General features: G+C 39.2%; 1 protein-coding gene across 2 annotated transcripts in view; it reads left to right on the top strand.

Moving 5' to 3' along the window:
- Zir (dedicator of cytokinesis) overlaps positions 1 to 26,164 on the top strand; it is a 157,044-nt gene that overhangs the window by 108,900 nt on the left and 21,980 nt on the right. For both annotated transcript variants that reach the window (XM_083117051.1, XM_083117050.1), the window contains 10 exons: positions 147 to 273; positions 596 to 786; positions 1,774 to 1,908; positions 3,678 to 3,830; positions 4,961 to 5,119; positions 6,210 to 6,386; positions 9,557 to 9,817; positions 13,737 to 13,831; positions 14,449 to 14,620; positions 17,356 to 17,536. In XM_083117051.1, coding sequence (XP_082973177.1) covers positions 147 to 273; positions 596 to 786; positions 1,774 to 1,908; positions 3,678 to 3,830; positions 4,961 to 5,119; positions 6,210 to 6,386; positions 9,557 to 9,817; positions 13,737 to 13,831; positions 14,449 to 14,620; positions 17,356 to 17,536 — 1,651 coding nt within the window. The remainder of the gene's footprint in view (positions 1 to 146; positions 274 to 595; positions 787 to 1,773; positions 1,909 to 3,677; positions 3,831 to 4,960; positions 5,120 to 6,209; positions 6,387 to 9,556; positions 9,818 to 13,736; positions 13,832 to 14,448; positions 14,621 to 17,355; positions 17,537 to 26,164) is intronic.

The following is a 26,164-nucleotide window of genomic DNA, read 5'->3' as shown; positions in this document are numbered from 1 at the left end:
CACTTAGGCAGTGGAAGCAGTGAGCCTTTGAAGTTAATAGATTTCAGGTAACTCGAAAAAGAAAATGGATACATCAGTTTACATGTGAAGTCTACTTAAACGTTTATTTAATATGAGTTAATTGTAATGCAGTATTTCAATTTTAGGGTAAGAAAATCATCAGGAAATGCGCACAGCAAAATTTTCGAAAAACGTCTGATATCAAGTCTCGTTTGGAAGATGTTATATTAGGGCAAGGATCAGCACGAAGTGAAATGATGATGCGCCGCAAGGGTAATTCTTTCCTAATTACTTACACCTTCTACTAATATCTATGAAGCAGTGAGTACAAATGTTGTGTTTCCTACTTCAGCTGTGTGTTTTGTTTATCTTATGGAAGTCTCCAGCTGATAGCTTTGTTGATACTCAAACAAACTGAAAGTTAGGGTATTTCTAGGGAAATATGAGGTCTCGCATTAAAATTTGGATCATGGTAGAAATGATTTGGTAGCTATGTACAATGAGTATTCAGCATCATTCATAGTCTATAGGTAGAAGTTAAAAATTGACTTGTAAAGTGAGAGCTACTCATTTTACCATATTAATTTTTTACCAGAGCGAAATCCCCCTTCACCAGGATGGCCTGGGGACAGGCTACGTTGGCGGAAGGAACAAATGGCTTGGCGTCCAAGTTCGGAAGTTCCTGAACGTCCAAGAGCAGAAGTCGAAACTGATGCTCATATTGAGGGAAACTTGGCTACAGAAGTTAGTTTGATTATACTGGACACCTTGGAATGCATTATTCAAGTAAGTGCAATAGCTACTTGCAAGATGTATGAGCATGCAAATGAAATGGTATTTTAAGTGTTTCTTTTTAAATATGCAGTTAACTACATGAAGATTTGGCACCCACAGGAGATGTACTGTGTAGAATTTTCAGCGAAAAATGCAGGCTCAACCAGGACTTGAACCTGGTTCTCTGGTATACCTTGCTGGGTTTGAGTCCTGGTTGAGCCTGAATTCTTCACTGCAAATTAATTAGGGATGGGCCGATATGAAATTTTGGCCGATACCGATACAGTATCGATATAAAATTTACCAATACCGATAACCGATATTCTACCGATCCGATATAAAATTTGAAATTGTCCTTGAAGACCCTGAAATTTTCATTGATCTCCGTAATAAATGTGGGTTTCGAGCTGATTGCAATGCAAAAGAAGTTTAATATTTAGACATTTAGTTTTTCAGAAAGTAGGGCATGGAGATTATCCATAAAAATTACAACAAAATTTTGCACTAAATTATAAGATACTTATCGATATATCAGATCGGTAAAATAATCGGTAATTTTACCGATAAACCGATACACCGATATGCCTATATCTGCTGATAGTGATAGAGTACCGATTAATCGGTCCCATCCCTAAAATTAAAATAGTTAACTACTTGAAACTTTAAACACACGTGGGTTGATTTTCTTCAGTTTCTTTCCACTTTGATTTTGTTCAGAAATTTCCAGGTCTCTTTCAGTTGATTCTATGCTGTTGATAAGAAATTTCTTTAATTTTCTTTGTAGAAAATTGTGTAAATAATGTTTGATGAATATACTTATCTTTGAAACCAGTTCTAAATGAAAGAAAAATGTACTTCTTATTAATCACAAATGCTCAGTTTTTTTTTCTGTAATTGTGCACATCTGACCAGTTATCTTGAAAGTGCTATTTACACATATTTTTTAATATTTGAATGAACTATAACGTGTTTGCTAAAATTATATTTTGTCCATTGTAGGTAGCTTCCCAATCTGACAACCTTCAAGGGCTGTTGAGTATTGTGCTTAAAGTTCTGCTTCATGCTTTAGCTAGGAATCTGAGTACATGTGTTTTGCAAAATATGTTTGCCTCTCAACGTTCTATAGTATTTAAGGTAAGTACCTGAATAGTGTATATTATTTTCCATAAACGTGTTTCTTGTCAGCAATATTTTCTCAAAGTGTACTTCAGGTTAACAGTTACTTATTTAATATTCAGCGATTTAAAAACTTCTTGAAGATGTACACTTTTCATCTAATGATAATATGTTGTTTTTAAACATGAAGTTTCATAAAAAGGAAATTATTCTCTCTCTCTTCAGCTTGTTCATTTTACCATAAGTAAAAATAGTTCTTTACTGAACACTAGGTGAAAATATAGATCATTCATCTTATAAAAAATCATTATCAACAAAAGGGGTAAAGAAGTAATTGATTGCCTTTCATGTTGATTATTGGAATTTTGAACTTTTGTCTTCTCGTTTAATATCTAAGAAACTAAAAGTTAAAATATACAAAACAGTAATTTTGCCTGTAGTATTATATGGATGTGAAACTTGGTCCCTTGCATTAAAAGAGGAACATAAATTGAGAGTATTTGAAAATAAGATCCTTAGGAAAATCTTTGGACCTAAAAGGGATGAGGAGACAGGTGATTGGAGAAGGTTACATAATTTAGAACTACATAATTTGTATTCATGTCCAGATATTATTAGAATAATTAAATCAAGAAGACTTAGGTGGGCAGTCCATGTGCCACGAATGGGAGAGGAAAGAGGAGTTTACAGGATTCTTGTTGGGAAACCTGATGGTAAGAGACCTGTAGGAAGGCCAAGACGAAGATGGAGGGACAACGTTGAGATGGACCTAAGGGAAATCGGTAAGGGATGGAAAAGAGTATATAGAACTTCCTCAAGATAGGGAAAGATGGAAGGCCTGTGTTGCTGCAGCCATGAACCTGTGGGTTTAAGAAGGCTGGAGAGTTAGTTAGTTATTGGAATTTTGAAATCTGGGAATGACAACACATCTCTTCTCTTCTTGATGCCCTCTTTCCGTAGACAATGTATGAAGAAAACAGTTATTTTACATAGCTTCTTTTGTTTGCCATTCAGTTTTACAATATCCATAATCCTCTTCAAAGCATTGCCACTAGTCTTCAAAAAGGATGATCAGTTATTTTTAGTGTTTATTCTCCTTCACAAAATACTAGCAAATTTTATCATTCAAGCTCACCTTTGTGTTATATGAGAGGTTACATCCATGCTGACCTCTGTGGTTAGCACAGTCTCTGCTACCTAATGGCACAGTGGTAGAGTCGATGCCTTGTAATCAAGAGGTCCCAGGTTCGATACACAGTGGTTCGGATCCCACTTTAAACTGTAGGTCCAGTCTCGATTAGCCTTACTGTGCATAAAGTGGACTTAAAACACCAGTTCAAACTCAGACCTTCATGTAATATAGGCGAATGAATAATAAGAGCTAGAATAATATTTCCACAAGTATGAAACACAGAGAACTCCAGATGAAATTAATATTTTTGTGATTTTTTGGTTTATCAAGTTTGGAAAGACAATTCCATAATAACTGTAAATACTGTAGTTTTTTTATGTTTCTTTACTGTTATAAATATTGCTTTCTGTTAATTGGGTATAGGTATGTGTATTATTTTGCAGAAATGGAGTGAAAATGTTGGCTTCAACAGTACCTAAGACCTTATCCCAGGTTCAGTATCTTAGCTGATAACACAATACCCAAGATCCTAGGTTCAAATCATTCTCGAATCATATTTCTCACTCAATTTCTACATGGGCTTCTGTGTAATCATTGTTGCTGCACTGACAAGGTATAAAACTTTAATTCTTATTTTATTTTTTTTATTTTCCAGTTTCCTAACTTACTTTTTGATGAAGAATCTGAGCAGTGTGCTGACCTTTGCTTGAGACTGTTAAAGCATTGCAGCTCCAACATCAGTAGTGTACGCTCACAGGCATCAGCATCGTTGTACTTATTAATGAGACAAAACTTTGAAATTGGAAACGTAAGTGTATTATGTTTTGAAGTTATTATTTACTAAAAATTAATCATGTGTAAAAGGTAAAGGTGCCTCTTACTATGCAGACATGTGGGGTGATGTGGAGGTGTAGAGCTCCACATATTCTTGATCTCAGCCATAGTTGGAATGATGTACCCATTTATACAAGGTTGGGTAGGCCTCAGAGCCACAGTCATACAGAAACAGGGAAATGACTGGAAAATTCCTGGTCCAGATCACCTGCCCCCAAGATTCCCCCCTCCATATATATGCCGAATGTGCATAAATTATATATCGTCTAAATCTGTGATTCATTCTGCGTACAACGGTATATCTTTCATATCTCTAGGGCATTTAGTTTCTGAGCTATAGTAATTTCAAGGTACCGCTGCATTTTGAAGCTTGAATCAGTGGCGTGCCGACATTCCTTTTGGGTGTACAACTCAAGTTACATTGGTCATATGATAATAATGCAAATATTTTTGTGTTCCTTACATGTCAGCGATCATTTCCATGTGCATGTCGACACTGTCATGTACTTTTTTCTTGGGGGGAGGGTGGGGGAACCAAATTTTTTTTTCCGAAATTTTGGAATTTTGGGAGTTAGCCCCCTCCCCCCGCCAAATATACGCCGAATTTTCAAAAAATTCATATAGTCTGAATCTCTGGTTCATTCCGCGTACCACGGTATATGACTCATCTCTCTAGGACAATTAGCCTCCGATCTACACTCATTTAATTGAAACTCTGCATTTTACTCAAAATCGGCTCGGGCAATAGAGGCTTACTTGTGAAAAAGGCCTTGGGCGGCAAAATGTTAACCACAATGTCTTTATCTCACATAATATATTTTAATTAAAGTATTTATTTTCAACTCTACTTATTGTTCTTTGACATGTGGAAAAATCATTTGTTTAATTTTCGTGTACAGTTTTGCAGGACAATATAGTAAACATTGTTGCTATTTGTTCTTATTAGTTGTTACATTAATGAGAGCCATGAAATATATTTAATTTTTTAAGTGTTTAAAATGTTTCATAGTATTTGTTGTTTTGCAAGATTTGGAGTTATTATACCATACATAGGTTACAACTATGTGTTCATTTCCAGCTCATATTTATTCTATTACATTTCAGAATTTTGCCAGAGTAAAAATGCAAGTTACAATGTCTCTGAGCTCATTAGTTGGAACTAGTCAGACATTCAATGAAGATTCATTGCGTCGGTCGTTGAAGACTGTTTTGGTGTATGCTGAAGAAGATGCTGAATTACAAGATACAACTTTTCCAGAGCAGGTAAAATACATATAATTGAGATTTGTAACATTAGTTCATTGGAATTTTGAATATGTTATTAAAAAACTAAACAGGATCGATTAGGGTTTTTTAACCCTACAACGGTTGTGCCTGATCTCTGAGATACAAGGTATAAAAGGTAAAGTTCCCCATGCATATAGCACTGTGCCATGAAGGTACATTTAGGGGATGTGGGGGTAGGACTCCACACATTCTCGATCTCAACCATTCTGGAGGAGATGTGATCAGCACTATGCTCTGCCCACTTTTACCCCCACCACCATTCAGGATTGCCTCCATGTACTCATTGATTTGAGGCTGGGCGAGCCCCAGAGCCACTTTATATGGGGACAAGGCTGGAAAAATGCCACCCTTAGATCATCAACCCCGGGAATTGAACTTGGGACTCTCGTGTGGCAGTCAGATGCCCTACCAACTAGACCACTGCGGAATCTCTGATACATGAGACTAAAATTGTTTAATTTTTTATGGAAGCAATTAGGCATGCGGTTGTAAGCCTCTCAGTAGCTCCTTCTCTCTTTGAATACAGATGACCACAATCTCTGCCTGGTGCTCCTTTGTGCCTAGGCTTAGTAAGCTGCTTGTGTCTATGAGATACAGAGCAACCGCTTTTGTTCAGGTTAGCCTGTTTTTGCAGAATGGACTGTTTGTGTCTAAATGCTGAACTCATTCCAATCTCTGCAGCAGTGATGTTGAAGATAATGATATCACTGATTAGTGATCTGTCAGCGATTGTGAAAATGTAAAGACAATGTGATTCGAAGACTTCAGTAGAATGTGATGCACAAGTGCAGTGAACAGCAGATGGCACATATTAATAAATGTTTGTAAGGGGACAATAAATAGACAATATTTTCATATAAATATAAAATGAAAAAGTAATCATGAATATGTTTGTAAAACTATACTAGTGTATCACAAATGCAGAGCAACTGATCGTGTTATTTTCCCAGGTGTGACTTATGAAGGGTTAAAGCATATGGCAATTAGTTTAATGTTTAATAGTAGTTAAGTATGGTCAGTTTAGTATAGTGCTGCATCTCACTAATTGTTTCACTTTGTCTTTTAGGTTAAGGATTTGGTTTTCAATCTACATATGATATTGTCAGACACAGTGAAGATGAAGGAATTTCAAGAAGATCCAGAGATGTTGTTGGATTTAATGTATCGCATAGCTAAAGGATATCAAAATTCGCCAGATTTGCGACTAACATGGTTGGCAAATATGGCTCAGAAACATATGGAGGTATGCAAATTATAGTTCATATTCTTGAGTGTATATAATTTACATCTACATAATACTTGTCTTTCCTTTTCTTGAGAACATAACTTATATAATACATCTTAATGTTTTTGAAAAATATATCCCTTGTATACTGCATTTTTTCAAATTTGTCCCTCGTATATTGTATTTTATCGTTAAAGCAGAACCTACATGCACTAGTTCACAAATACAAAAGACCCGTTACGTTCCATGTCAAGGGACACGCTGTGTAGAGCATTGTATATTACTGGAGTCTTATTTGTATCACATCATAGAAAAAAAGGGCAACAAATGCAAAGCAGTTTCAAATCGATTCTCTAATCGCCAGTGAATAACAGTGCGCAGAAATGGGCCCCTTTGTATACCTTGTTGTTGTGCCCTTATCTGCTACTTGTATCATGGAGGTTACACATTGATTTTGAGTAAGAGAATCAACAATCATTAAATTTCATGATGTTATTGACTATCACATCCCTTCAGGAAGGAAACATATGTTTGGGCGGTGACAGTATGTAGATTAAACCATATTGCCCCTGTGTTCAGAATTCTGAAAACAAATAATAAAACATGCCTAAGGTGAGACTTTTCTTCATTAGTTTACAAGTATTGATTGCATTGAAAATATAAATCTGTAAGCTAACTCTGTGGTGCAATAGCTAAGGTGTTTCTGAAAGTGTGAAGTATGGCCAGTAAATTGAGTACTGTTGAGTACCACTGTTACCTGACTTTCTAGATAAGACAATAAGGCAACAAGTGATTTTAAATGGGTGTGCATTTTCCTGGGGATAAACAACTACAAATTGATTATAAAAATGCATGTTATCACTCATTTTAAGTACATGTGTATATGCAGCAGCAGCGGTATAATTGCACAGTTTTTATGTCTGGCTTATGGTCAAAATTAATAGTGTAACTTTGAAACTCTGTACGCATTACATGATAATGTCATTAATGGATTTTGTTACTGAAAGTCATAAGTACAAGAGGCATACCATATTGATTTAATAATAATAATAATAACCCATGGTGCAATAGCCCATTGAGTATCTGGCCTACCTATGGACTGCCTCACTCCCAGATGATCCTACTCACTCACTCACCTGAGGGGTGTCATGTGGTCAATATTTGTTGTAGGTTTTCATGACCTGGTTACATTACTCATTCGTAGCTCCCCAATTTCCTCATGAAGTTGGGTAGCCACCAGTCCCATACACAGGCCAAAATCTCAGGAGAAAAGTTGTTACACTTCCTCCAAGAGACTTGAACCAGCACATATTCTGTAGCCAAAGCCCAGAGCATGAAGCCTTAGACTGCACTACCATGGTACAGGACACCACGCTGATTTAAAATTTCAAATTTACCACAACCCACAGCCTGCTATTTGGTTGGTCATGACAATCATTGGTAGGTAGTACATTGGTCTGTCACCTGATGGTGACATTGAGAAGAGGGTTGCAATGTGTGTACAACACAGCACTTTTCTCCTGCCACTTAAGTTCACAGAGGACACCACAGAGAGCATTTGTTGAAACCAGTGCTGGACAACATGGTTGCTGTGAAGAGAGTGTGACTACCACAAATGGAGAGCATGCATAGTTACAAAAAACAAGTGTAGGCTGGGAAAATGGCTGCATGTCAACAGAAAAAGGGACAAGTTCTGCATGGAAAGTGACAGACACCATGCAAACCAATATTGCCTGAGTGGTGCTGCTCATCCTAGACAATAGGTACATCACATTCTCAGATATGGAAGTAGTCATGGGACTCCCAAGAAGCATTCTCCAGTGCATTGCACACAAACATGTTAAAAACAAAATGGATTGCCTTCCCTTACCACCAGACAACATCCAACTGCCTAACCTAAACCCTGAAACAGTATGACATCTAACTCGCACACGAACCAGTGAACAAAATAGCCAGTGTCCTAAGCAAACACAAGAGATCTTTCCTTTCACCACTTGACAACCCAGGAGTATATGATGCTCAGTGTGAGTACAACTAACATTACATTGGCAGATCCATCAATGAACATATACAACAGCACTTATCCGATGCAGAAAAATCCCAACCCACTACCAGACTAGAAAATCACCTCAAGTTTAACAAACACAAGATCCAAAAAGTTTCAGTTAGGCATACAGCGCACACACTGACACAAAAAAAGAGACACACACAATTATGCACTTTCTTCACAAGCTGAATATCGACAGTGGTAAGGCACATCATGTTTGGCTCCCACTTTTGCAGCAACTCAAACCTATCACACGCAGCAGATGAACTTGCTACACCAGCACCTCTAGCAGTAAGCAAGGAAACAACAGGAACCAGAAGTCAACCTAACAGTGAAGCATAGAGTTTCCCAAGTGGATGGTGGCAGAGGCCACCGAAATTAATAGAACATTTACATTTACAAGTAAGTTTCGCGGAAATCATTTTAGTACTCACATCTTCTAAACATCTTCAGATAGGGAAGATGTCTACCAGTTGGGTTCCCAAGTCCTTGACTGCAGGGCAAAGACAAATGTGACAGGATATGAGTAGTAGTAATCTCCTGAAAGGATACAACCAGATCCAGTGGGCTTCATGTCCAAGCTTGCCACAATCATGGATCCATTACCATGAACTGGACACCGAAATTCAATCAATGCAGACGAAGCATAAGGGCAACCCCTATGAATATAATTTTGCAGACATCAAATAACTTGAAGCAGCTGTCCAGGCATGCTCTGAAAAAAAATGCTTACTGCACACCAGTAACACTAGTGCATACAGCAGAAGGGACCATATATTGAGAAGGTGGAACTATCTACCAAGTTCTTAAGTGATCTGCTGTAAAGAAAAATATTGTAATTCAATATGGTACGCCCTCATAAGATATTCATGATGTAATGCAGACTGTTATTGTATGTTAATAGTACAATTCAACTATCATACTGTTATATAGATGGCACAGTGGTAGTGTCATGGAGGCACATAGTGGTTCGGATCATACTTTAAACTGTAGGTCCAGTACCGATTAGCCTTACTGTGCATAAAGTGGACTTCAAACACCAAATCAATCAGTCAGTCATTCTGTTATATTGAAATCAAATTTAATTGTAGTGGTTGGCATTCTATGTTGGTTATTTAAATTCTGTTAATGTCTATTTCAGCGTAACAATCACACTGAAGCAGCCATGTGTTTAGTACATAGTGCAGCTCTAGTAGCAGAATACCTACACATGTTAGAAGATCAGTCTCATTTACCCATTGGTGCTGTGACATTTGAGCATGTAACACCAAATGCACTAGAAGAAAGTGCCGTTTCTGATGATGTTCTAAGTCCAGATGAAGAGGGTGTATGCTTAGGGAAGGATTTTACAGAAAGTGGACTTATTGGACTTTTAGAGCATGCTGCAAGCTCGTTCTACACTGTAAGATATCTAGTTTATTATTATTATTATTATTTATATAAGGGTATGTGGAGTGCATTATAGTATATGTTGCTTGATCTCTGCATGTGTTTTCATTGTGGAAGTCTCCTGGTTTGGAGATAACTAGTAATAAGTAAGATTTGTGTGTGTTTAAAAAAATGCTCATTTGTCCTTTAGACTTAGGGATGGGCTGATACTGAAAGTACCGATTAAATATTTACTGATACTGATAACTGATATTCTATTGATCTGATGTAAAATTCCACTTTTCTTGAACATGAATTGTTCATTAACCCCCTTCATACATGTAACCAGGTGACTGCAATGGGTTTTGCTTTGAACGCGAAACTGTGCAGTCAAACCCCGATTTTACGTTTTTCAGGGGCCTGTAAATAAAAATCGTAAAATGTGGGAAACGTAAGAAGTGGGAAAGCATAAGGGAGGGGTGAAACTCAAGGGTCAGTAAGAAGGGACAACACAATCGACTTTTTAGGGGGTATATTGTGTCAAAAATTATTTAACAACCAGAAAGAAGTATGATAATGAATTTCTAAGAAAAGAAAGCAGGACGTGCTGTGAAAGTCAATGACAGATTAGCAGGATCCACTTTCGAGGGTAGGGACGGTGGATGACTGCTTGTAACTGCCACCTATTAGGTTCAGTTGATGCATTTGATTGTGTAGGATCTCCATTTACTTTGTAAACTAGCATTTAGGTGCTAGTTCTTGAAGTTGCAAGTAATTGGAGGGGTAGGTGATCATTTATAGCTGGACGTCAAGCGTCTTTATATACTGCAATCAAAGTGTCCTGAAGACATGCAGAATGGTTCAGATTCCACTTTGACCTGCATATGTATCCAGTCCCGATCAGCCCAACAGCATGAAGTGAACAAAACAAGCTTTGTCAGACTTACGCATGTTTAGACGTCGTAATAAATTATCAGTGACATGCGCAGGATTTCCGAAAGGGGGGGATGGGGTTACGTATACTTTTTATAGTAGTCAGTCCTCACTTTGCCATCTTTTCCTGCCTTTGACGTTTTTTTTTTTAATTTTTTTTACTACTGGCCAGAGGGAGGGGGATTATGACCCCCATCACCCCCTTTGGGCACACCACTGATTGTTATTTACATCCATGTTAATCGACGATTTATTAATGGATTTAGAAGTCTTGCGGAGGGCAAACACTCCTTCCACCAATAGTTTCACCATAAATAACATGTTTCCTTTCTTTCTTTTTTGTCTTCCCGTCAACGTTTAATATTGCGTGATTTATTTTCAGCATGTGAATCGTTCCGATAATAAGCGACGATTATATTATTATTTCCTTCCTGCAAGAAAAATAGTTTTTTTCTCTTTAACTCCTCTATTTATATCTGGTGCTTGTGTTTCCTATTGTCAAAGCAAAAGAACCTTTGAAGGCAAGATTCAAACAATGCCGTTTTTCTTTCCTTCAGAGTGGATGAGTCATAGGTCTGGGAGCCTCGAGACAAAACATTGGCGCCTGTTACCAGCTACCCATTGCTCGGAGACATCCCTCCCACCAGTTTGTAAGGGGAGGAAGGGGGAGACAAACAGGTGGTGGAGCCACGCCCAACAAGTCTTATCAGAAGTGTGATCATTCCGGGCCAAGTTGCAGAAAGAAAGAAGGAGGAAGGCATGGGGGGGGGGGGGGTGGAGAAAGATCACTGATTAGATGCTTTCCCTTGCTGTCATGTCAATTCTTTCCACATATGAGCAAGATATCCGATGCCGGGCATTCAGGAAAGAGAAAAGGGTTGAATCTTTCAATTACTGCATAGCTGTGCACACTGGCAGATTATTGAGCTCCTGTAGGGGAAGATGGGCTTTTTTTTTCTTTTTACTGCCCATATGCTATGTTTGTTGAATGTGCGTATTCAGGTTCAAAAGCAACAACATAATTTTAGACGTCAGAGGAAAGGAGACGGGGAAATCCGCTTATCACCATTACCTTAAATGGTTAAGATGTCTTGTGTGAGGGGCTTGCACTTCCACAGGAGCAAGAAAATTGGTGCAGAAATACTTGGCACTTTTCAGTAATTACAAGATTAGCAATGATACAATACCGTGCATGAGAAAGCAAATACCCCCCCCCCTAATGAGAAAAAGGTGACTTTGCACCATGCCGTGACGCATATGTATATATATGAGAGGATGTAGGAGATGGTGTGATCAGCACCATGCTCCGGCCACCTTTACCCCACATATTCTTTGATTTTTTTGCCAATTTGAAGGTGATATGATCAGCACCACGCTTGGGTAGCCCCCTTGCTATTTTGGCCCAAATATGTATTTTAATGGCATTTAGATGTGCACTAAATTTCTGCTCTCAGAAAATATTGCCACACCCCTTGTTTATTCACTCATTTTTCCTGACCCCATCAGTTTACAACATACGAGTTATGCAATATGCATAGAGAAAACATTCTCTGACTCACGTAGAAGAATTATTTATCTCAACTTTGCCCCCCCCCCTTTTCCCCCACACAATTGATTTGACACAAATATTTTTCCATCAGTGAGTAAAATATCACCCTAACTGCCCATAAAAAAAAAGATCACTTTAGCTTGTGCAATTTCAACTTCATTCTGATAACCAACTGATATAGCGTCCATGAAAAACTTCAGATTAAAAATAATCGAACTACATCCAATCATACTTCCTTAGGAATCTAAATTAATTTCCATTGAAGAAAAAGTGCCGCTGTTATCCGGTATGGCATATCCTTAATTTTTTCCATTTTCAACGTTGCAAACAAGAAGAAAGGAAAAGTTTTTACAAACAAGTCCCCCCCTCTTTTTTTCGTTCCTGTCAACTATGAAGGATTCTGTAAATGCATGGCAATGAAGCGAATGGTGATCCGAGTCTCGTTGTCAATTTTCCACTCTCGTTTTTGTGGAGAGGAAGGGAAAACAAAGACACCTCAGTCACACACATTGTGCCCAAACTCGACAGAAGGCATCATTTAGAGAGCATCAGTTTGGCAACAGTGTGCTTGTGGTCTGAACCTGCGGCAGAAGGATCGGCCCATTTCATCTTCATGGGGAATGCATGAAGTGCCATTTTCCCTTCCTGTCCCTCAAGGGAGGTATGACAAATGCAACTTGTACACCTCCTCCCCCTCCCGGGAACTATGACTCTTCCCTCCCTCCCTCTAGCATGAAAACCTAACTTCTGGAAGTTCAAGGTTGCGTGGGGAATGTGAAAGCAAGAAACAGGAGGGAGGAGAAGTCCCATGGTCAACAGAACAGGTTTCTGACAAATTTTAAAACATCGTCACAGCTCGGAGAACGTATAAAGCTGGAAACGGGAGTTAGAGTGAACGTAAGATCAAGGTGAACATCCTATTATTTAACATGACCTTTTGCTGGGGCCTGACTCGATGAACGTATTAAGCTGGAAAATGTATAATGCGGGAACGTAAAATCGGGTTTTCACAAAGCTAGGCCATAAGAATTATGCATGGACATAAAAGTAAGAACAAGATGGCAGAATTTTGCACTAAATTACAGGCTACTTGTAGTTATATCAGTTCAGTAACATTATCAGTAATTTTACTTACACACCAATATGCCTATATCAGCTAATATCAATAGAGTATGGATTAATCTGTCCCATTTGTACTGTGTGAAAAGATCAACTTTTGACATACCTGTAACAATTTGAAGCTAATGAGGTGCTGATGGTAGGAACTGTATTAAAGATTTTTTTAAATCTTCCTTTTGCACTGTCCTGTTTTCTTCCTTATTTGTGATTAAGATGTCCTACAACCTCAGTTTCTTTATTGTAGGCATGGAAACAGAATTTAGTATAGTATATGTTGTATTAACCCTAGTATCATTTTTTGATTTAGTGTAGTATACCTTGTATTGAACCCAGTATCATTTGTTCATTCCAGGCTGGTATGTATGAAGCTATGAATGAAGTTTATAAAATATTGATTCCTGTAGCAACAGCCAACAGGGATTACAAGAAGCTGGCAAATATTCATGGGTGAGTGACATTATAGGGCTCTTATTACAAGAATAGTGTGGCAAACGTAACCTGTATTGAGAAATAATTTTAACACTTTGTAATATGTGAAGATCTCCAGTGAAAATCTTAAAATATTCTGCTTGGTTAATTATGAATACAATAACTTACTTCGAGATATTGATGAAATGAATATTACATTGAATATTGCATCCAACAAAACTTAGGACAGACCTCCACATCTTTATTACAACACAGTGTTTACAAATTTACAGGGTGGTCAGGTCAGGAGAGCATCTGCTGTAAAGTAAAATGATCCCCCTGTGCTTTGCATGCACCATTCCATGAAGGCGTTTAGGACTGCTAGTGTTGCTAATTACAATATATGTAACTAAAATGCCACTATTTTACTTCACCCATACTATTCCCAAACTCATTAGGCATTGAACATGATCAGTATTGGTGTCATTTTAAGCACTCTGTACAACAAAAATAATGATCTCTTTGAGTTTACTTAAATTTCTATCAAAGTCAACGAGACAAGTACGAAGGTTAATTCTTGGAATGAGTTTTCTAAGATCAAATATGTAAAGCACATATTGAATTAACAATTTCATGTTTTTGTTTTCCATCAAAAGGAAACTCCATGAAGCTTTCACTCGCATAGAACAGTTGCAAGGCAAAAGGGTGTTTGGAACTTACTTCCGTGTTGGATTTTATGGTGCTAAATTTGGTGATTTGAATGGAGAGGAGTTCATATACAAGGAACCAACTTTAACTAAGCTTCCAGAGATATTCAGCAGATTAGAGGTAAGCATTGTGCTTTTGTCTTATAATTTACAATCTCTTGAACATTCTGAAAATACAATGTTGTGAGTTGTATTTGAATGCATCTGTGTTAATGAAGTTTGATTGTATAATAATTAAGAACCTGTTCTTTATTTTCTCTGTTGTATACAGTATGTCATGCATCATTTGTTGCATTATATGCTGATAACCGATATTCTACCAATCCGATATAAAATTGCAAATGTTCATCAGAAACCTCCTTAATTAATTTACATAACCAGATGAGTTCAAAGGTTTCACCTTTGAAAAAATACACTGTGTTTTTGGATATTAGAAATTTATCATATAAAATCATGTCATAGGAATTATACAGGGTAAGTCAAAATGATGGACCCGATTTCAGACATTTATTCTGTGAAATATAATAAACAAATGTTATTGTGAGACATGTGCTAAGAAAGGTAAACTGTCAAAGTTTTTTTTAAACAAATCACAAGTGTTCTATGTGAGCACCTCGCGTATCACGGCACACATCTAGCCGGTAGTCTATCTCCTGCCAAACCTTGTGTAGCATGTTGCGATCAATATCAGCAGTGGCTGCTGTGATGCGCGCACGCAGGTCATCCAATGTTGTTGCAAGTGTTGGTACGTAAACATGATCCTTGACAAAATCCCACATGAAGAAATCACATGGGTTCAAGTTGGGGGAACGAGGTGGCCAATAAAGGAGAGGTCGATCCTCCTGAGATGCACGGAGGATCCAATGCCCCATTGAGATGGTCCCGAATGCTGCCATGGTAATGCACAGGGGCACCATCCAATTTGAGAATGAAATCTGCGCTATCCTCTGCAAGCTGTGGAAGGAGCCATAGTTGCAGCATATCAAGGAAAACAGTCCTGTCACAGTACGTTCATGGAAGAAAAAGGGCCCATAAATGTTTACATGGAATATGGCACAAAAGGCATTCACTTTGGGAGAATCGCATTTGTGTCCCACAAATTCGCGAGGTTTAGCAGTTCACAAATCCTTACATTGTGTCTATTCACTTTCCCTGAAAGGTGAAAAGTTGCTTCATCACTGTAAATTAACCTCTCGGAGAACCCATCTGTTTCCATTAATGCGAGGAAATCAGCACAGAAGGATGCGTGCAAAGCATAATCAGTGTCTTTTAAGGCTTGAACTAGTTGCAAGAAGTAGGGTTTCATTTGTAAACGTTTCCGCAGAACCCGCCAGACAGTTTTCTGTGGAAGTTGAAGTTCTCTCGCTGCCCAGTAGGTGGACTTCTGTGGACTCCGCACGAAACATGTGTGCACTCGTTCCACTGTCTCTTCCTCAGTTGACGGACAGCCAGTCGATTTTCATTTACAGATGCAGCTCGAATCTCTGAAATGTTCATACCACTTGCGAATGGCCTTTCCCGTAGGTGGTTCTCTCCGATATTTGGTACGGAAATGCCGTTGCACAGTAATCACAGACTTGTTCACATGATAATCAAGCACACAGAAAGATCTCTGTTCTCCAGTCAACGCCATTTTCCTGCTCGCTGCTGACTCCTAGCGATAGAAAGTGGAAACACTGCATGGAAACTAAACTTTGAAAGTTAATCTTTCGAAGCGCATGTCTCACAATAACATATGTTTATTAGATTTCACAGAATAAATTTTTGTAATCGGGTCCATCATTTTGACTTACCCTGTATAGTTGAGTCGTCCATGGAGTGGCAGCTAAGCATGCTGGGCAGTGAGTGTGTCTCTGCTGGGAAACTTGAACTGCTAGATATGTAATGAAGTAAGCTTGTGCAATTACATTGACAGTTACAATTAAAATGAACACACCTTGTTACAAGAGCTGTTGGAAATGTTGTCCTCCTGCATCCACATATTTTTGGGTATCTTTTTAGGAAATTTTCACTGACACGTATCAGTTCCTATTCCGAAAGTGCTTCAATTTCTCTCCTGATATTTTCTTTCAATTTTTCTAATGTATGGCTTCAGGTTTAAGAGCTTGGTAGCTCACCATTCAGATGTCATGTCTGTTTCTTGTGCAAGGTGCCGGAGGGATTTTTGAGGAGTATTTTCCAATCGTGCTCCAACATCACATCGTTTCTCTTCAGTAAGCACATGCCGTTTCACCCTTTGCTTCTTATCAAGAACAGACCCTGTTACCTTTAATTTGTTGACAAGTTTTCTAATACTGTCTCTGTGTGGAACAGGTATGTCCAGGAATTCTGCTGCAAATTCCTTCTAACTTTCCTACAGGAATTCGTAATGACATAAGTGTCATACATAAAAATTTGTTGTTTTATTGTTCATATAGTGTGGTATTATTGAACTAAAACAAAACAATCTAAAATACTTGTTAGCACCTTAACACTTCACAAACATGTGCAAACTGAACACCAGCTATCTGGATATTGAAGCACCAATGCGTCCAGTGCCAAGGTCAGTGTACAGCTGTGGGTCTAAATGCTATCAGATGTGCTCTCTCTGCCTGGCACGCTAGCCACCTCTCCATGGATGACGTGAAAAGCATGTACATCTAAATTCATAATAATTGTAATAAATGGCAGACTTTCACTAAATTACTAAAATACTAAATGACAGTTTATTTATTACTAATAAATCAATATGCCTGTTTCAGCTGATAACAAAAAAGTACTGATTAATCTGTTCCATCCCCTATTATATGTACGAATCTATTTTATCAAAAAATATTGCTTTGTAGGTTATTTAGCGATGTGTTTATCATATTTCAGAATTTTTATGCAGAGAGATTTGGTTCTGAGAATATTGTCATCATCAAGGATTCCAATGCAGTGGATCTGAGCAACTTAAATCCAGAGAAGGCCTACATACAGATCACATATGTAGAACCATATTTTGAGACATATGAGCTGAGATATCGTGTGACTCATTTTGACAGGAATTACAATATCAGTGAGTATTCATATATATATATATAAGTGAGCATATTGTTCAAATTGTTAACTATTGCACTTGATAATTTTATAGAGCCAGATAAGATTAATATTAAATTGTTCTATGTACAGTGAAACCCCGATTTTACGTTCCCGCATTATACATTTTCCCCGCTTAATACGTCCATCCAGTCAGGCCCCGGCAAAAGGCCATGTTAAATAATAGGACGTTCACCTCGATTTTACTTTCGCTCTAACTCCCGTTTCCCGCTTTATACATTTTCCGAGCCGTCTCGAAGTCTTAAAATATAGCAGAAACCTGTTCTGTTGACTACGCAACTTCTCCATCCCTTTTCTTGCTTTTGCAGCTGTTTCATTCACCATGCGACCTTGAACTTCGTGCGAGAGGAGGGAGAGAAGAGGCATGGGCAGGGGGAGAGGAGAGGCAGGGTACAACTTGCATTTGTCATACCTGCCTTGAGGGACAGGAAGCACTTCTTGCATTCCTTGTGAAGACAAAATGGGCCGATCCTTCTGCCGTGGGTTCAGACAACAAGCGCACTGTTGCCAAACTGATTCTCTCTAAATGCTGCCTTCCCTAGAGTTTGGACACAATGTGTGTGACTGAGGTGTCTTTGTTTGCTCTTCCCCTCCACAAAAACGCAAGTGGAAAATTGACAATGAGACTCAATCACCATTCGCTTCTTTGCCCACTCTTTACTGAATTCTTCATAGTTGACAAGAACGAAAAAAGATGGGGACTTGTTTGTAAAAACTTGTCCTTTCTTCTCGTTAGCAACATTGAAAATGGAAAAAATTAAGGATTTGCCATACCGGATAACAAAGGCACTTTTTCTTCAATGGAAATTAATTTAGATTCCTTAGGTAATATGATTGGATGTTGTTCGATAATTTTTAATCTGTTTTTTCACGAACAAACACTATATCATTTGGTTGTCAGAACGAAGCTGAAAACGCACAAGCTAAAGTGATAATTTTTTTCTATGGGCAGATAGGGCGATATTTTACTCACTGACGGAAAAATATTCGTGTCAAATCAATTGTGTGGGGGGAGGGGGGCAAGGTTGTGATAAATGATTATTCTACATGAGGCAGAGAATGTTTTCTCTATGCATATTACGTAATTCGTATGATGGGGCCAGGAAAAATGAGTGAATAAACGAGATGTGCGGCAATATTTTCTGAGAGCAGCCAAATTTAGTGCACATCTAAATGTCATTAAAGTGCGAATTTGGACCAAAAGAGCACGGGGGCTGCCCAAGCTTGGTGCTGAACACATCACCTTCATATTGGCAAAAATCAAAGAATATGTAAGGTAAAGGTGGCCGGAGCATGGTGCTGATCACACCATCTCCCACATCCCATCATGGCATGGTGCAAGTGCATCGGAAACTTTACCTTCTCCTTTTTCTGATTTGCAGGGGGGGGGGGCTTTGCTTTGTCATGCCCCCTGTGCTATCATCACTAGTAGTGTTGGGCGATATATCGTCAGACCATATCACCTGGATGATATGTTTTCAATATAGTGATATATCGTCAGACGATATATCGCTATATTGAAAAAATATCATCCAGGCGATATCAACTAGATTATATATTAGCGATATATATCATATTGGCAATGTATTGTCATGATATTTTATCAATATATATAGGGTGTTTCTAAAGGTAGTTTACAATGCTTGGGAGGTGATTCCTCACACAAAACAAGCAAAAAGTGTGAGTTCCATTTTTACGACTGAGGCTTCGTTTCTGAGATAGGAGCCTCGCAAAAGGTGACAAAGTGAACATCACACCTAACTGGGATGAATACTATCACAGATAGAGAGGCAGAATCATCAAGGAATCGTGTGTGCTCAGTTCGGAAGTCACTATGAAAAGTTCACTGCACGCATGCGCAATGGGGTCCTCAAAGGAATTGGGGATTTCCAGCAAGAACAATGCATGGAAAGGGTATGTAACACAGTAAGAAGGACCGTGGCAATGAGAAATGCGTTAAAGACAACACATCCCGACCTCACACATCAAAACATGAGCACGGAACACAAAATCTGAAAAGTTGAGCACAGTTGCATACCCCAGTTACACGCGAGGAATGAACGAATCATGTCATGTGGCATACGAGAGACACATTACTCCACCAGGAGGAGGGAAAGAAAAACACAATATCAGATGATTGTGACAACGTGTATTTTTACACGCGACAACTACATAATATCCCCCCCCCCCCACACACACACAACAACAACAACAACAAACAACAAATGCTACAATGTCTTACACACAGACAGTGCGTGTCACTATACACCAACTGAAGATGTCACTTTCACCACACAAAGGGGGTGGGGAGCAATACCAAGATTGTTCTCACTGGGATTTGCCGAGAGCGATAATCACAGACGGTTTTCAAAATGTCTGCCGTTCACTTCTACGCAGAGATGACAGCGACGAATCAAGGATTGTCGAGTACAAGCAAACAAGCCAGGTGTATCTGCTACTGTCGCGGCGGCGACGTTGATGCGAGCAACGAGGTCCTCAGCTGATGTGACAGGTGTGTCGTATACGAGCGTTTTCATTTCTCCCCAGAAAAAAGAATCGAGAGGGTTGAGATCAGGCGACCTCAGTGGCCAAGGCACAGGCTCATCCCTACCAATGAACCTATTGCAAAACACGTCATGCAGGAAATGTCGTACATTACGATCAAAATGAGCTGGTGCCCCATCATGTTGGTACCACATTTCTTGATGCAGTGCCAAAGGTACGGTCTCCAACAGTTCAGGCAGAACCTCACTAAGAAATGCATGATATGTGCGACCATTCAGGCGAACAGGGAGAATGTATGGTCCAATTAAATGATCATGTACTATTCCGCACCACACATTCACTGAAAACCTGTGGTGGTGATGGGCCACAAAAAGTGCATGTGTGTTGTCAAAGTCCCAGACATGACTGTTTCTACTATTGAAGACATCCATCCTGGTGAAAATGGCTTCATCTGTCCACCATACCTTTGGCCCGAAGTGAGGGTTTGTGTCCAGCTGATTCTTCAACCATTGACAAGACTCCATACGAGGGCAAAAGTCACGAGGTAACAGTTCTTGTACTTTCTGCAGTTTAAAAGGGTGCATTCCTTCCTCTGACAACACTCGCCAAACATTCACACGAGACGTGTTTCGTGCCTGAGCGAACACGTGCGTACTGGTGCCAGGATGTTCTGAGACCGCTGTTGACACATCTTCTGCAAACTGATGTGTGCGTACACTTCGGGGACTTCCAACTTCTTGCCGCGGTGGTAACACTGACCCTGTTTCATGCAGTCGACTGTCCACTACCTGAAAGAAGGCATGAGACGTTAAACGTCTATGTGGAAAGCGTTCTCCATAAAGATGCCTTGCCTCACGGCTATTACCACGTGCCTCCCCATACATGAGATGCATGTCTGCTAGCTGCTGGACCGTATACGCAGCCACCTGTGTAATAGTTAGCTGGAACTTCAAAGTATCGTTTTTGTTTAACACTGGCACACTGCACAAATTGGCCGTATCACCGTACGAACACCACAGACCAATTGTTGCGATACTTGACTTGCCCACTCCACCACGTCAACTTCTTTCAATACAACATACTAGTACTCTTCAAAGTGTATGACAACCTAGATTGAACTGCTGATCATATCCCAGCACCTGCAACACGACTGGGATGACTGCCGGAGAGAATCAACCCTTTGAGCTGCTCTCGCGGGTACAGCAGTCATGAAGGTCAAACGTAGACTACGAGAGCCAGACTTGCCTGCGCAGCGCTTCCAAAACTGGTCTCTTTTACGTCACAGTGATCGCGTGCGAACACTCTTGGTATTGCTCCCCACCCCCTTTGTGTGGTGAAAGTGACATCTTCAGTTGGTGTACAGTGACACGCACTGTCTGTGCGTAAGACATTGTAGCATTTGTTGTTTGTTGTTGTTGTTGTGTGTGTGTGTGGGGGGGATATTACGTAGTTGTCGCATGTAAAAATACACGTTGTCACAATCATCTGAAATTGTGTTTTTCTTTCCCTCCTCCTGGTGGAGTAATGTGTCTCTCGTATGCCACATGACATGATTCGTTCATTCCTCGCGTGTAACTGGGGTATGCAACCGTGCTCAACTTTTCGGATTTTGTGTTCCGTGCTCATGTTTTGATGTTTGAGGTCGGGATGTGTTGTCTTTAACGCATTTCTCATTGTCACGGTCCTTCTTGCTGCGTTACATACCCTTTCCATGCATTGTTCTTGCTGGAAATCCCCATTTCCTTTGAGGACTCCATTGCGCATGCGTGCAGTGAACGTTTCACAGTGACTTCCGGACTGAGCACATACGATTCCTTGATGATTCCCTTGGAACCGCCTCTCTATCTGTGATAGTATTCGTTCCAGCTAGGTGTGACGTTCACTTTGTCACCTTTTGCGAGGCTCCTATCTCGGAAACGAAGCCTTTGATTTTTACTTAGCCCTTTTGGCCCTCCTTGCTTTTATCCATTATATATATATATATATATATATATATATATATAAGGAAGGAGGGCCACAAGGGCTAAATAAAAAATGAACGAGGAGAGACACTGGACAAAGAAAAAATTCAAATTTTCATGATGGTATGTCACATCTTTTGGAGTAGAGAGACGTTGTATAACTAAGGGCCGGTTGCACCATCACCACTCAATCTGCCACTTTACAAAGTGCTGGATAACGACAGGCGGGAGATTTAGGCGGAGGTGGGTTGCACCAAGCATTTTTATCCTCTGCCTTGTAAGGTGGAACTTTTTTCTGCTTGCGTACGACCTGGCAACAGAAACTGGAAAAAGTTGTGTTTTCGATTGTGTTTTGTTTGTTTATTACGTGCTAATGTCTGCTTGTCAATTCCAAATGCATGCTTTTTCAACTGAAATATGAAATATGTTTTAAAAAAAACGAAATATTTATTGCAATAAAATGAAACAGCTGATCGAAGTAGGTAATGCATGTGTCGTACTCTCATTTAATATCAGATATATGTTATATGATATAATATAAAACGTAATGTTTCCAAGTAGGGGGGAGTTATTCTTAAAATCATTTCAAATTATTTTCCACGTACTCCAATTAAAATAATTTAAAGTAGAATATTCCTACTGAACAGTGACCAAAATTTTACGAAGTCGTAACAAATTTAAGTTAGATTTTTAAAATTTTTAGTGCAAGGGTGACATGTCTGAGTTTGTGTAAATATACGGAATGAGAAGAGCAATCTTCTATTCTGCTCTTACTAATTTATCATTCGTTTCTGTTAATAATTTACCAATCCGTAACACCTTCTTTAGCGAATATCGAGTATCAGTATTATCAACGTTGGCTATCTTATACTACTTAGGTTTCTTCTTTAGTATAATGCAGCTTTTGTGCAATAACGAGGCAAATGAACATTTTTGTATTCAAAACAAATTCGGATAGCACAAAAAAATCGTTAATCAACAGTTCTATGTACTAGGTACATATTGGGAATTAATCATCTTAGCACAAAAGGAATAATCAAATAGTAATGTCAAGTACCGCCGTAATATTCTATGTACACATGTTTTATTCTTATTAAGAAAAAAAGAAGAAACTCCAGGCTGTATATACTTTCAGATAGGTAGTTTCGTGCAACGTTATATCTAGTTTTGTTTACAAAAAACACCAACATCCACCTGGAAAATATACATTGTACATACGTACAAGCTGTGGTATATTTTAGACGATCGGCTAGGGACAGCATTAGCACCTTGGGTAATACATGCTAACAACACCAAACCTGGTCTGCCTAACCTATGCATGTATGCATATAATAACTTAAATAAACAAATTATAACTTGCCAAACCTATTTACATGCTTATTTATGCTATTATATGCCAACGTGGATAGGTTAGGCAGGCCAGGTTTGGTGTTCTTAGCATGTATTTCCCAAGGTGATAATTCTTTCCCTAGCCGTTCGTCTTTTTAGGCTAGTTATTTTGAAATATTAAATACAAGATCATGTATATTGCATATGAATGTAAAAAAAAAAAACAGAAAAAAACAACATGTGTTCACGTTTTATGCATCTCCAGGCATCAGATTCGTGCAAGGTTTATTACAATGGTGCATTTTCTTTGCATCACCATTCGGAAATTGTTCCTTGTATATACGTATCAACGCCGTAAATATACTGCTGTACCTGTCTCTATTATTATTTATTTTTTTGCCAGTCTTAAAGTTAAAGTACAAAATATCGCACAATGTCATTAAAAAATGTTACTTCGCATAAAATGTTTCCTGTAAATAGTAAATACCGAAAAAAAAACTTTTACGTCTTATGCACTCCCATGTATATTAGGGTAGGTTAGGTTAGGTACAAAACCAGTAGGGAATTGTTCCTTGTATGTGCGTGTCAACATCGTAAGAATGCTTGTTAACAGTAAACTTTTTTTTTTGCCAATTTTGAAAGTTAACATAATAAATCACACGTGTACAAATATACGTTTTTTTAAAGATTGGTATTACGTCTTATGTACTATTAGGTATGTAGTTGCTTGCATGGTTATTATTGTAAATGTGTGTGTTTGTACGTACAAAACAAACCACCATTCGGAAATTGTTCCTTGTACCATGCTTGTACATATGTATGAACTGGACGGTAAGAGTACTGCTAAATATTATACAAGCATTCTTTGCCAGTTATTATTCGGAAACAACAGGTTACTTGTTTATTTGCAATGTTACATTCACACCAATGGCGACGGAAGTGACTCAAATATTACAAGAGTTTTAATTTTAAAGATTACAAATTACTAGGATTGCGAAAAAGCAACTGATGCATGGTGTACATTTCGTATATTGTGTTGTTTGGTTGAAGAAATTTGTTACAGCAAACACACATTCATTTATTTGGAACGCAATTTTAATACAATTTTGCAAGCATCAAACGCATTACTTTAACCTGGAAGTCTGGAACGGTAGTTTTTATTTATATTTCTGTACCCGCATGCACTCAAATCCTACTTACGAAATTACAGTGAAACTGCTAACGCTAATATCAATATACAACATTCTCGCAACACACACGAAAATAACCACCTAATATTCATTTTTACACATATATTTATAAACGATGCTTTATTTATTGCTGTTCCTAGGATAATTAACAAATCCACCTTTTTTGCTGTTATTTGATATTTTGTAATGCAAAACGTGCAGCAAACTTTCGCAATTTACATCAGCTGATCGAGACTTTGCCATTTTATCAACTATGAAAGTGCAAACACAGATAATACTAGGTACTGCACGTATCCGTTGGCTGCACAGTGTACTGCTTTTCCATGTTTATCCGACACTTAATGCGTTAGGCGGAGCCCCGACCGCCACTTACGGTACACGGGACTTTAAGTACTAGATAACGTTAGGCGGACATTGAACAACCACAAAATGGTGTTAAGTGGGGGATAAGACGTTAAGCGGAGATGGTGCAACCAGCCCTAAGTGACTAGAGGGAAGAGTAAGCATGACCTGCAGTGTTGCCAGGTCCCGAAGGGAAAAAAAAGTGTTGACAGTACCACAAAAAAAAAAAACGGTTCTTTCGCCAGGCTTGTCGAAAACTGTGAGTTGTGGTGGTGGTGGTGGTGGGGGGGGGTTGGTTGGGAAAAGGTGGTGGTGAGGATAGGAGATGAGGGGCGTTACTGGGTGGCCTTGTTCAGACCTGGAGGTTTGGTTGCATTCATGGTCGATATGTAGGCCCTCTCCCATCTTATACATGTTGAGGTGTTGGTGGATTGGGGCAAGGAGTGGACGATCGCTACCTGGAAGCAGTCATTAAAAGGAATATTGTGGTGATTGGTGTGAATGGCAACAGCAAAGTCCAGGTTTTGGGTAGAGGAGCGGTGGTTGTTGATGTGGAGGTTCAGGGCTGTGGATGTTTCCCACAGATGTTGCACGTGAGGATATAAATTAGGTTAGAGCTGTTGCAGGTTCCTTTGGGGTAGAGGGTGAATTTGCTGGTGGCAGTGTGGATCTGGAGGGTGCGGGAAGTGACAAATATGGGGCAGGTTTTGCACCTTGGGTGGTTGCATTTGTGGGCAGGTGTGAGTTGATTGTGAGTAGGTGGATTGTGGTGGACCAGGATGTTTTGGAGATTGGGAGGGCGTTTGAAGACAACTCTGGGCTTGTCGGGGAAGATATTTCTGGTGTCAGGATCACTGTGCAGGATGGGAAGGAGGGAACGTAGAGTGTGTCTGATTTTGTTGAGGTGGGGGTGATATTGGGCGACAAGTGCAGGGGGATTGGTGGCAGGTTTCTTGGTGTGAGTGTATGAAGCAGCTCGGGATATTTGTTTGGTGACCAGGGTGGAAGGATATCCACGGTTGGTCAAGGCTTGGTGTAAGCGGAGGTTATAGTTCTGTCGGGAGGTGGCTGAGGTGTTGAGGCATTGACCTCTGAGGGCCAGGGAGAATGGGATGGCTTTCTTGGTGTGGAACGGATGGGAGCTGGAGAAGTGTAGGTATTGCATATGGTTGGTAGGTTTGATGTGGATGGAGGTTTCCAAATGTCCTTCCTTCATGTGCACATCCACATCCAGGAAGGTGATTTGGTTGGTGGAGTCAG

The sequence above is a fragment of the Lepisma saccharinum genome, chromosome 2 (genome assembly GCF_977018435.1).
Source record: "Lepisma saccharinum chromosome 2, izLepSacc3.1, whole genome shotgun sequence".
NCBI classification, from domain to species: Eukaryota; Metazoa; Arthropoda; class Insecta; order Zygentoma; family Lepismatidae; genus Lepisma; species Lepisma saccharinum.
Note: the sequence above shows the minus strand (reverse complement) of the source record. Positions and strands in the feature narration are given on the sequence as shown.